The sequence below is a fragment of the Octopus bimaculoides genome, chromosome 12, assembly GCF_001194135.2.
Source record: "Octopus bimaculoides isolate UCB-OBI-ISO-001 chromosome 12, ASM119413v2, whole genome shotgun sequence".
Taxonomy (NCBI): Eukaryota; Metazoa; Mollusca; class Cephalopoda; order Octopoda; family Octopodidae; genus Octopus; species Octopus bimaculoides.
The window spans coordinates 10,049,058-10,062,505 of NC_068992.1; the positions used below are offsets into that span (position 1 = coordinate 10,049,058).

The 13,448-nt window shown below is 37.4% G+C and overlaps 1 protein-coding gene across 1 annotated transcript in view; it reads left to right on the forward strand.

The window, feature by feature from the left end:
- LOC106876765 (AP-5 complex subunit beta-1) overlaps positions 1–13,448 on the forward strand; it is a 24,574-nt gene that overhangs the window by 8,936 nt on the left and 2,190 nt on the right. Inside the window, exons 6-14 of the mRNA XM_014925454.2 lie at positions 594–648; positions 999–1,157; positions 2,652–2,726; positions 4,707–4,853; positions 5,462–5,615; positions 7,064–7,211; positions 7,881–7,970; positions 11,929–12,067; positions 12,527–12,662. Of these exons, the coding sequence (XP_014780940.1) occupies positions 594–648; positions 999–1,157; positions 2,652–2,726; positions 4,707–4,853; positions 5,462–5,615; positions 7,064–7,211; positions 7,881–7,970; positions 11,929–12,067; positions 12,527–12,662 (1,103 nt within the window). The remainder of the gene's footprint in view (positions 1–593; positions 649–998; positions 1,158–2,651; positions 2,727–4,706; positions 4,854–5,461; positions 5,616–7,063; positions 7,212–7,880; positions 7,971–11,928; positions 12,068–12,526; positions 12,663–13,448) is intronic.

The following is a 13,448-nucleotide window of genomic DNA, read 5'->3' on the forward strand; positions in this document are numbered from 1 at the left end:
CACACACACACACACACATAGATACACACACACACACACACACACACGCAAAAAGCTCCTTTCAGTTTCCATTTATCAAATCTACTCACAAGGCTTTGGTTGGCCCAAGGTTATAGTAGAAGAGACTTTCCCAATGTGCTACGCAGTAGAATTGAACCCAGAACCAAAGCAAAAAAATGTTATAATTTTATTATTGTTGTTGTTAATAAGGCAGTGGATTGGCAGAATCATTAGAAAGTTCAACACTGTGGTCGATGTAATCGACTTGTCCCCTCCTCACAAATTTCAGGCCTTGTGCCTTTAGTAGAAAGGATTATTATTATTATTATTATTATTATTATTATTATTATTATTATTATTATTATTATTATTATTATTACTTGTTGTTATTAAGGTGTTAAGTTGGCAGAATTGTTAGAACAGCAGAAAAAAAAAAACTGCTTGGTAATATTCATATTGACTCTTTACATTTTGGGTTCAAATCTCACCAAAGATAACTTTGTCTTTCATTCTCTAGAAAGAAATGTCATCATCATTATTATCATCATTATTGTTATCATTATTATTATTTTATACCCTTTGCTTTATTTCAGACAAAATGTGTTCGAATCAAAGGAAACTAAACATTCAAGACACTCAACTGATGAGGTTAATTATCCTTTCATTATTTCTTCTCTTAATTAAGTATTATTTGGAACAGTGAATCTTGAAGCATGTGAAACTATAAATGACGACCTGTAAATATTGGGTTGAAAAACCATTTTGGATGGAAAGCCTTTGACTTTTTCTACCCCAAAAGATTTTTCAACTCAATACATACACGCTGTTATTCATAGTTTCATGTGCTTCAAGATTCTCTATTCCAAAAATAGAATTATTTCTCATTCTTTTGAAAGTTTATTAATTCTTAAGAGTTCAAATTATAATCTACTTTACTGTATTCATAACACTTTTCTGGCATTAAAACATATTTTCTTTTCTGTCATATTTCAATGCAGCCTCCAAGTCCTGATGAACAATCGTTGTTGAACATGGAGGTGAAGCAGTTTGTGTCTCTAGTCATGGATAACTACATACCTTTCACTCCAGCATGTTTGTGGACATTAATAGACACCATTGTAACTATTGTGAAGTCTGACTGGGAAACTCCGCCCTCTGTAAGTTCACCTCCTCCCTTTATACTGGTGGGGTTTGGGGGTAGAGCTCATTATTTTCTCTCTTTCTTTTTGTTGTTTATTTATTGATCCATTACCATTCTTAGTAAACCATTATACTTTAATTAATTAACTCCAGAGATGTGTTATTTATTTAGATATGCTAATTTTTTGTCCATTCTTTAGCGGAAACAGTCTCCAGTTCTTGTAGTGATGCTGGTGGAGGATATTGACTCCTTACTTGTTTTTCTAAAATGCTCCATAAATGTTCAATTATTTTGAGATCTGGGGACAGTGGTGGTCAGATAAGATGTTCAACTTCACTAGAATGTTCCTCGTACCATTCAGTAACAACTTTAGCTGTGTGAATTGGTGCATTATCATCCTGAAATATTGCGTTTACCGACTGCTGAAACCAACCCTAAACTATAAATGTAAACTTTATCTAAACTATAAACTGTCATGTCTATAAACTTACTTTCTACTGTATTATTTGGCAAATATGTTCCATCATACTCTTCCTGCAGCTTTCTTTAACCCTTTAGTGTTTGGATTATTCTCTCAAATGTGATGTTTGTTTGTTTATATTGCTTTGAATTAATCATGCATTATCTTGTAGTTTAGAGATTTCAGTGATGTGATTTTTTTAGTTTTAGAATGACATGGTAGGGCTGAGGTGAGAGACCAGATCTGGTCAGTTTCTGTATAAAACAGTTTAAATATTTTGGCCGGATATGGCTGGTTTGAATGCTAAAGGGTTAATTGTAAATGAAATTTGTTGTGGTAAGTATATTCAGAGGATTTCTTTTTTCTCAACGGAACATGAAGATATTGTACGTGAAAGGCATCAATCATCTCAACAGATCAACTGGTACGAGAAAGATAAATCAAATTGAAATAAGACTCATCTCCCTTCAACCAGCAATTACCTTCCCTGGATTTAAACCTACTCCGCCACAAATTGAAGAACAGAAGGGTTTTTGTTATTTTGAGGAGAAATATACTCTTTACTCTTTTACTCCCTTTTACTTGTTTCAGTCATTTGACTGTGGCCATGCTGGAGCACCGCCTTTAGTCGAGCATATCGACCCCAGGACTTGTTCTTTGTAAGCCAAGTACTTATTCTATCGGTTTCTTTTGTCAAACCGCTAAGTTACGGGGACGTAAACACACCACCATCGTTTGTCAAGCGATGTTGGGGGAACAGACACAGACACACACACATATACACACACATACATATATATACATATATACGACGGGCTTCTTTCAGTTTCCATCTACCAAATCCACTCACATGGCTTTGGTCGACCTGAGGCTATAGTAGAAGACACTTGCCCAAGGTGCCACACAGTGGGACTGAACCCAGAACCATGTGGTAGGTAAGCAAGCTCCTTACCACACAGCTATATTTTTAGATATTGATGTATATCTTTTTTTCCTCTGTGTTCATATGATGCAGGGATTCTTACATGTTTCGTTTATTTATTTTTCCAGATTTTTAAGTCTCTAGCTCTCCAGTACACGTCAACATTTGATGCAAGTTTATTTTTGATGGTTGTCTATTTAAAGGTTTGTATGTTTCACTTAAAAAGCAAAAAAAAAAACCCTTTCTGTCTCTTTCTCTCTCTCTTTCAAAAACAAAAGAAAACCTAAGCTATAAATCTGGTATATATACTTAAAGCAGTATTAAAATAGCCATCTATGTATCATACTGAATGTATATACACTGTTGATAGCCAGTTACCACAGTACTTGTCTTGATATAACATCTCTCTTATGAACTTGCTGTGTTAATATATATATATAAATATATATAAACATATGTTGTTGAAATTTATAGAAAAACAAAAGACAAAGACAGGTGTATGAACAAAAAGCAAGTGTATTAGTTTGACGCTTGGGAAAATGAAAAAGTCTTTTACGTTTCGAGCCTACACTCTTCAACAGAAAGAATTAAGGAGAAAGAAACAGAGAGAGAATGAAGAAAATACTTGTAGATTTAGCAGTCAAACATGGCTAATATATGTAAATATATAGATAGTAATAACAATCAATAGATTTACTGTTTCCATCATCATCATCATGGCAGTTCTTCTGGTTATATGTTCTGAGATCAAATTATGCCAAGGTTGACTTTGCCTTTTATCCTTTTCGTGGGGTCAACAAAATAAGTTCCGGTTGAGCACTGGAAGGGGGAGGGGGAGCGATGTAATCAACTGCACCCACCCCCTCAAATTTCAGGCCTTGTGCCTTTTGTAGAAAGAAATTAAATTATCTTTATACAATTCAAAAGACTGATCAATAGTTTCTTTTCTTTTTATCACAAAAGACCGAAGTAGATTTCGTTGGATGTACCTATAAATATTACACCATATTAATTACTTTCAGAAAATGCTCCAATAACATTGATTGACGTTGTGTTATCTTCCAGTTCATTCATTCAAATTTTGTTTTCTATTCTTGCTATTTCCTAGTTCATTCATATATTATTATTATTTTTTTTTTCTTCCATGCTTGTATGAATGAGAGTTGCACTGTCTTTTTGTTAAAGCAATATGTGCTTTTTGTAGCCGTGTGTTTTCCCTACAACTAACCACTCAACCATGACATTGAGAGTGAAACCTGTTTAACACTTGTCAGGCATACCAGATCAGAGTTGAATGTTTTACTCAATGGACACAACACAATAGCTATAGCAAGACTTGAACCATATGACCGTGTAAGACTGGTGCAAGCATGGCGGCATGAGTACAGCTTTAACTGTATGGGTGCTGGGATGGGTGTATGGGTGCAGGCATGGGTGTATGGTTACAGAGTTAGCTTTACAGCCATGTGACTTCAGGTTCGACCTTGTTGTACGAGGCACAATGAATCCATTTGTGTTACATTGTCTAAAGAAAAAAATGTTCTTTGATGACAAAGACACCTTTAATCAGATATTTGCATTCAAATCTGTCAGATCATTCTGAGAGTAAACAGATACATCATCATAATTTGAGGGTAGATTTAACTACTATTACATTACCAACGTCGCCTTCCTGGCACTTGTGCCGGTGGCACGTGAAAAGACATTCGAGTGAGTTCGTTACCAGTACCGCTGGACTGGCCCTTGTGCAGGTGACATGTAAAATACACCATTTTGAGCGTGGCCGTTGCCAGTACCGCCTGACTGGCCTTTGTGCTGGTGGCACGTAAAAGCATCCACTACACTCTCAGAGTGGTTGGCGTTAGGAAGGGCATCCAGCTGTAGAAACTCTGCCAGATCAGATCGGAGCCTGGTGTAGCCATCTGGTTCACCAGTCCTCAGTCAAATCCTCCAACCCATGCTAGCATGGAAAGCGGACGTTAAACGATGATGATGATGATGATGACTTCATTTGAGTGAGATTTAATAACTATTACTTTGGTCTTTACAAATCATTGAAGTAGACTTCCTTTAGATTGTAGCCTAGGCTGTTGTGCAGGTGTAACTGTGAAATTCAATCAGCACAATAGAACTTGGTTAAATAGAATTTGGGTAAATGTCACTTAAACTGTTTCTGTTTCCAGATGGAATTTCCCCGCCAAATCTTGTTGAATTCTGAAGAGGTTCTTCTTCATAAACGTTTTGTTATGGCATCCTTGCATCCTGCTCATAGTGTATTACATCGGCATCTGATGTTGTCGTGCTTGGCTGATTATATTGAATATAACGAGGTATGTTCCTTTTATATATGTCTTCAGTTTGTCTGTTTAATGAGTGTGTGCAGATATATATCTATATCTATCTATCTATCTATCTATATATATATATATATATATATATATATATATATATATATATATATATATATAATAGTAATAATAATAATAATATCCATGGATGGAATTTATAAATGTTTTTAATGCTTTGCTATGCGTATTTCCACAAATCACATGATTCTTATGATCATGGTCTGTAATTACAGTACAAGCCATAGTATCCATGGACATGGTAGATCATAGTTCTCTGATGACAAAGAGAGAGAGAGAGAGAGAAAGTTGGAGAGAGAGAGAGAGAGTTGGTGAGAGAGAGAGAAAACTGTACTAGAAATTGGTCTGTACTCATTTTTAGTTTAGTAGATGAAGCAATGTGAAATGATATGCCTTGATCAATGACACAACACAATGCCTGGACAGGAATCAAACCCACAACCTTATGATCATCAGTTCAACACTCTAACCACTTAACCAAATGTAACAAAACTTACAGGTTTCTCCACAATTTTATTTCGATCATGCAATAATGGACCTTGTTATTTTTTTTTTGATTTTGATGATTACAGAGAGAACAATGCAAATATTCTGTGATGAATTCTGTTCCTGTCATAGCTTCAAAACAGATCGCAGACCTCAATCCAACAGCTTTTGATGATATTTCAATTCAACTCAAAAAAGTGCTTATACTTAATAAATGTCTTCCTCCTGCTTTAGATTCTGGTAAGAAAAGATTTTTTATTATTTGTAATTTTAACTATATAATTATATTAAGAGAAGAGTGGCACATAATAAACACCATTTGGCAAATAAAAAGCACCCACTACACTCTTAGAGTGGTTGGCGTTAGGAAGAGCATCCAGCTGTAGAAACCTTACTAGATCAAATTGGAGCCTGGTGCAGCCTCCTGGCTTGCCAGTACTCAGTCATACCGTCCAACCCATGCCAGCATAGAAAGCAGACATTGAATGATGATAATAATGCTGATGTGCAAGAGAGAATGCTGTGTTGGTTTGATGATGTGATGTTGATGGCTGGGGATTTTGCACATCTCTGACTCCACCACTCTCTGGTTTCTGCTCCTGTCTAGTTTCCAATTATTATTATTATTATTATTATTATTATTATTATTATTCTCTTTTACTCTTTTACTTGTTTCAGTCATTTGGCTGCGGCCATGCTGGAGCACCGCCTTTAGTCGAGCAAATCGACCCCAGGACTTATTCTTTGTAAGCCTAGTACTTATTCTATCGGTCTCTTTTGCCAAACTGCTAAGTTATGGGGATGTAAACACACCACCATCGGTTTTGTCAAGCGATGTTGGTGGGACAAACACAGACACACAAACATATACAAACACACACACACATATATATACATATATACGACGGGCTTCTTTCAGTTTCCGTCTACCAAATCCACTCGCAAGGCTTTGGTTGGCCTGAGGCTATAGTAGAAGACACTTGCCCAAGGTGCCACACAGTAGGACTGAACCCGGAACCATGTGGTTGGTAAGCAAGCTACCTACCACACAGTCACTCCTGCGCCTATCATTATTATTATTATTATTATTATTATTATTCAGTAGTCTTCTTATTTTTATCACATGCTTTCACTGCACTACCGAGCACAGCCCTGTGTGCTTTGGGTATGTGCTGTGGTTTGTTGTGGTGCTCTTATTTTTGCTGTATTGAAAGTGTTTTATGTAGGACATGTGCAGTGCCCAGTAGTGCAATTTTCTGTATGTTATATATATTTGTATGTCTTGGTGTTTTGTTATGTATTTGTCTAAATTTTTTTTTTTATTATACCTAATGCGCCTACTATGATAGGAATTGTTTCTGTTTTTAGCCTCCACATTCGAGTTATCTCTATTTCCAGATCTTTGTATTTTGAAAGTTTCTCTGTTTCTTTTAGAGAAACATTATCATCTGTTGGTATTGATACATCGATCATTTTTTTCTTGCCGATCTCTGACAACTATATCCAGCATATTGACTTTAATTTCTCTGTGTGTATTGGCATATCCCAGAGTATGGTTGCTTTCTCATTTTCTGTGACCTTTTCAGGCGTGTGCCTCTACCAGCTTTTTCTGTTGTTATTCCATAGTGTTGGCATAGCTTCCAATGTATTATTATTATTATTATTATTATTGTTATTATTACTTCCAGACAACAGCTTCCTACTGAACAACCTCCAGTCAATGAAAAAGTTAGCCCAATCCACAGATGATCCCCATGCTGCTGTATCCTTGTACTGTGCCCTATTTCATTTTTACTGTCGACATCACACCTCTAAACTTGGAACTAATATTCAAAAGTAAGCCAGTTCTTTCTTTCCGAAATCACATCAGTCCACTGCAATAGAATCACTGGTATATTCTGTTCAGCCTCACTAGTGTGAAGCAGACAGGATGTGTGTGTGTGTGTGTGTGTGTGAGTGTGTGTGCAGGTGTGCATTCATGCATGCATGTGTGTGTTTGTGTGTGTGTGTGTGTGTGTGTGTGTGTACATGCATGTTTGTGCATGCAGGTGTGCATTCACGCATGCATGTGCGTGTGCGTGTGCATATGCATGCATATATACATGCATGTGTGTGCATGCATGCACACAAGTATGCATGTGTGTGTTTGTACATGCATGCATGTGTGTGTGTGAGTGGGGGGGGGAGAAGGCATGTGTAAAAGCATGGTTCTTGGCACAGGCATGATTAAAAAGTTCACTTTGCAACCATGTGGTTTTAGATTTGTTCCTGCTGTATGCCAATGTGGGCAAATGTCTTTTACTTTAGAACTGGGGGTCAATGTCTTGTGAGTGAAATTAATAGACACTGTAGAAACTGTAAAGAAGCCATCCATATATATTAAACTATATCAGCCTAACTTGGTGGCCTTTCTCTTGAATGAACATCAATGATTTTGAAACTTTTATGCTGATTAATGGATTAATTGAGTGATTGATTGATTGATCTGTGTATTTCTTTCAATAGCCTAATGCTGGAATTGGTGTGTTCAAACTCCAAATTTATTCCTTACACTCTGGACTTCCTCATGCAAGTTGAGAAAGATGTACCAGACAGGTGAGTAGAACTTACAGTATGTCCACTTCATTCCACACACACACACACACACACACACATAATGTATATACATTGCTGCTACCATCCACTACTATCATCACCATTGTCAGGCATCCTCATCATCATCATTGTCACCGCCACCACCACCACCATCACCACCACCATTATCAGCATCACTCCTTCCATATATTCCCCCACTACCACCTCCACCACCACCACCACCACCAGTTCTCCTTCAAATCATACCCATAATGTAATCCCAAATGTGTTTGACCTGGTAAAATTGGATGGTCACAGCTATACCCTTTGATTGGCCTGGGACTAATCATCATCATCATCATCATCATCATCATCATCGTTATCATCAACATCATCATCATATTGTTTTCATTCTTATTGTTATTATTATATACTCTGACTTTTCTTATGTCTCTTGTTGGTTTTCTGGGACATTTTTGTGTAATGAGAGCTTGATGGTGGTTGTTACCATTATTATTATTATTATTATTATTATTATTATTATTATTATTATTATTATCATTATTATTATTATTATTATTATTATTATTATTATTATTATTATTATTATTATTATTATTATTATTATTATTATCCCTTTAAAGCAATCAGTCTGTTAAAGCAATCATTGTGTATCAGGCAAAATGTCTTGTGATATTTGTTCTAGTCCTATACTTGCTGAGTTCAAATTCTGCTGAGGTCAGCTTTTCTTTTGATCATTCTGGGGCAGACAAAGTAAAATACCAGTCAAGTAGTTGGGTAGATTTAATTTACTAACCTCTCCCCAAATTTTTAGCCATTAGCCTGTATTAGAAACCATTATCAAGTGTCTATCTTCACAGTTCAAATCCCACCCAGTCAAATACTTGGTTGGAGAGTTATAGTCAAATCAGTTACGTCCACCCCCACCCCCCCTAAATTTAAGGCTTTGAGCATATATTAGGAACAATTATTACAGAAACTCATTGTGTCTCCTAGTGGACAGTTTGTAAACTGAACAGACTGTTCCAGAGGATTTCACTTTGGTGGTGGGGGGCTATGTACATCTTTAAAAAATCCCTGGTCTGGCAGTGCTGGTTTGGGATAAACTCTTCAAGCACAGCAATGCTGTTGTTAGTTGGGCCTGTCTGAGACATGTGTAGAACAATGAAACCATTCTGCACACACTCTTAGTATCAGAGCGTTGCTGATTTGGAGAGCTATGTCAAACATATGCTGTCTTGCGTATGACAGATCTGTCTATCAATTGAGTCCATCATGAGGATTGTCCTGTTGTCTTCTTTTTGCTAGGAAGGGCAAGCAGTTCTCCTCTATCTTATGGATACTGTGAGAGAGGTTGCTCACAAGGTTGACTGGACTAGGGATAAGCACTTTCCTCTTTGGTCAGGCCTTCATCAACTTCAAGTTTCATTTGGGGAGAATTATAAAGATGTAGTGGGCAGTTCTACCCATCAGTATATTTACTGAAAGGTGGGTGAGAATGATGAATGAGAATGGCCCAAGTAAATGGACCTACTCTTAACATGTAGCTGTAGGCCATGGAACACAACTGGAAGAGCACACTTGCCCTTGTCATTAAGGTTAATCTGAGATCTTATGGATTTGTTGATTGGCTCCATATGGTTTTACTCCTATTGAGATATTTAATTTAATTTCATTTCAATTTTGTTTTTTTGCACTAATTGTTTTCGTGATTTGTCTCCCTAATGTTACTTACCTGTCATCCCTTGTGGCAAGTAAGTGATTGTTGTTGCTGTTGTTTGTAAGATAGGCACAGAGCCTGAAGCCTGGAGGAAGGTGAGTTAGTTGATGACATCAACCCCAATATTTAGCTGGTACTTTGTTTTTTTGAACCAAGAAGGAAGAAAGGCAAAGTTGACCTCATCTGGATTTGAACTAAGAATGTAAAGAACCAAACATAGCATGACACTTGGTCCAATACTCTAATGATTATGCCAGTCCACCTCCCTCATAATAATAATAATAATAATAATAATAATAATAATAATAATAATCATAATAATAATCATAATAGCCATTATTATTATTATTATTGTTGTTGTTTTTACATGGGTAATTGTGCATGGTTTTTCAGCCTCTACCCTCAACAGCTAAGGTGTAGAAATAATATAGGTAAGTGGTTATAGTATTGGGGTTTCAATTCACAGGTTTTTGGGTTTCAATTCACAGGTTTTTGGGTTTCAATTCACAGGTTTTTGGGTTTCAATTCCCTGTAGGCATTTCATTGTGCATTCACTGTACATTTAGTTCACCTTATTGTATGTCACCTCTGTTCATTGATGTCTCAAGAATGGTTAGAAGTAGATAAATTGAGGAATGCTTCTTGTGATAAACTGAGTTTTTGTTATTCAGGAAGAGATTTATCACTGACCCATTCAGAACAAGAGAAATAAAAATTTAGCACTGCATGTTTATAAAAAATATGATTAACTGCTTTGTCATTTATCTATGCATGACTGTCTGTCCATGGGTAAATAAATATCTCATTCACTTAAAAAAAAAAAATCACTTTTCTGCAAATTTGCAAATTTTGTATCCACCTTTGAAAGCTTACTCCATTTATCCTGGTTGATTATAATTCCATCTGCAAATTTTGTTTCATTTATCCCTCATGAGTTGCCAGCCTGTTGGCGATCCATTTAATTTTGGAGTTCACTTCTCCTAGTCATGTCCACTCACAGTGTAAAACTCTATTCGAGAAGTTTTCAGTCTGGGGAGATATGTACAACTGCCAGAAATTCCTGGCCTGGCAGTGCAACTGGAGAACATTGCTGGTTTGATATAAACTCTACAGGTATGGAAGTGCTATCAGCTGCTCCTGTCTGAGATGTGTGCAGAACAATGAAGCCATTCTGGCACACACTTTTGGCATTCAAACATTGCTGATGTGGGAAGTTGTGTCAAACAGCTGTTGTCATGTCTGAGACAAAAAAAAAAAAAAAAAAAAAAAATGTAAATAAAACCTGGCCATCCAACAGATAGCCATTCCTTCCCTCAACAATGAATTGCAATTAGTGTCTCCTCTCTGTTTCTCCTAAAAGGAGCAGAAACCACTGGAAGCAGTTTCTGCTCCTCCGATCTACTAAAGCATTTGCCATAGTTTGAAATGATTTAGACATCCTAGGCTCTGGCCCGTTTTCTCAGTCTTGATAATGGCAAAGAATAAAAGAAAATGTAAGCACATAGTATTTCGTTCACATATTTTAGACTACAAAACTTCACTGACCAATATCTTACAATCACTAACTAGGTTTTCATTCTGGATCAGCACCCTACGATTACTTTCTCATTCATACTTTGGGAACTTGTCACTAACATCCAACAATCCTCAAAACGCCCCAAAACTCTGGACACTTGTTCTGTCACTTCTACAGCTACTACAACAGTCTCTCCCTCTGTGGAGGCACAATGCCCCAGTGGTTAGGGCAGCGGACTCGATGTCATCGGATTGCGGTTTTGATTCCCAGACCGGGCGTTGTGAGTGTTTATTGAGCGAAAACACCTAAAGCTCCACGAGGCTCCGGCAGGGGATGGTGGCAAACCCTGCTGTACTCTTTCACTACAACTTTCTCTCACTCTTACTTCCTGTTTCTCTCGTGCCTGTAATTCAAAGGGTCAGCCTTGTCACACTGTGTCATGCTGAATCTCCCCGAGAACTACGTTAAGGGTACACGTGTCTGTGGAGTGCTCAGCCACTTGCACGTTAATTTCACGAGCAGGCTGTTCCGTTGATCGGATCAACTGGAACCCTCGACGTCGTAAGCGACAGAGTGCCACAACAGTCTCTCTCTCCTTATTCACGAGAAATCTTTATACCATTTTGTGTTTAGTCCCACTAAAATCTAACTTATGTTTGTTTATTCTGTTACTTGTTTGAAAGTTTGTTGCTCATCTTTCCATTTCATTCTTATAACTCCAGTTCCGTCTACCTTTATTTACTGGAAGAATTACAGAAGATGGTAACCTCTGTAGATATGGTAAACATAACGGAAGATTTACTTTACAATTATTTGGATGTCCTGAAAATGACGGCTAATGATGAAAGAATTCCACCTTTGGTAAGAAAGTGATATTTTTTTTTGTTTAAACGAATCATTTTTAGACAGATGAGTTTGTTTAGATTTGTTTTTTGGTTTCAGTCACCAGAGATGAAATATGTCATCATTATCAGTGTTGTCATCATCATCATTACCATCATCATCATCATCATTAGCAGCAGCAGCTAATATATATAATATATATATATATATATATGACAGGTTTCCACATAGTTTCTGTCTACCAAATTCACTCACAGGACATTGGTTGGTGTAAGGCTGTAACAGAAGTCACTTGCTCAAGGTGCTGAGCAATGGGACCGAAACCAAAACCACTTGGTTGCAAAGCTTTTCTTAACGACATACAGCTGTAGCAATTTGAATTCATTAAAGACGTCTAACGATGCTTCTCTACGATACGTAATGAGATATTAATTAATGGAAAATATGTAACATTACGATTTGATATTTATATTGCAGGCAACCATTCGTTTCCTGCACATCAGTGTGCTGCATTCGTTAGTGAATGACAAACTGTCGTGGTCGTTAGCAACAGCAGTTCTAGAAGTGTGCAGAAACATCCTCTTGCATCACAACACACAGACTATATTCACAGGTAAGGCTTTGTCTTTCTTTTTTAATCTTTTTTACCTTTCACTTGTTGCAGTCATTGCACTGTGACCATGCTGGAGCACTGCTGTGAATGCCTGGTGCGTATTGTGTTGGTCCCTTTTGTTGAACTGCTGAGGTTATGGGGACATAAACAAACTAACACTGGTTGTCAAGTGGTGGTTTGGGGACAGACAGACAGACAGACACAAACACACACATGTTAGCATCTTCATGTATTGGCAAAAAAACACAAGAAAGAAGAACCATCACATTGTTGTTATTTTAAACGTTGTATTAAAGATACTGTCTGGACAAATATGTAATTGAATGCATTCATCATCATCATCATCATTGTTTAACATCCGCTTTCCATGCTGGCATGGATTGGATGGTTTGACTGAGGACTGGTAAGCTAGGAAGCTGCACCAGGCCCCAATCTGATCTGGCAAGGTTTCTACAGATGAATGCCCTTCCTAACGCCAACCACTCCAAGAGTGTAGTGAATGCTTTTTATGTGCCACCGGCATGAGGACCAGTCAGGCAGTACTGGCATCAACCATGCTCGAATGGTGCTTTTTACATGCCACCGGCATGGGACCAGTCAGGCGGGCACTTGCATCAACCACGCTCGTATGGTGCTTTTTATGTACCACCAGCATAGGAGCCAATCCGGTGGGACTGGCATCGACCATGCTCGAATGGTGCTTTTTATGTGCCACCAGCATAGGAGCCAATCCGGTGGGACTGGCATCGACCATGCTCGAATGGTGCTTTTTATGTGCCACCAGCA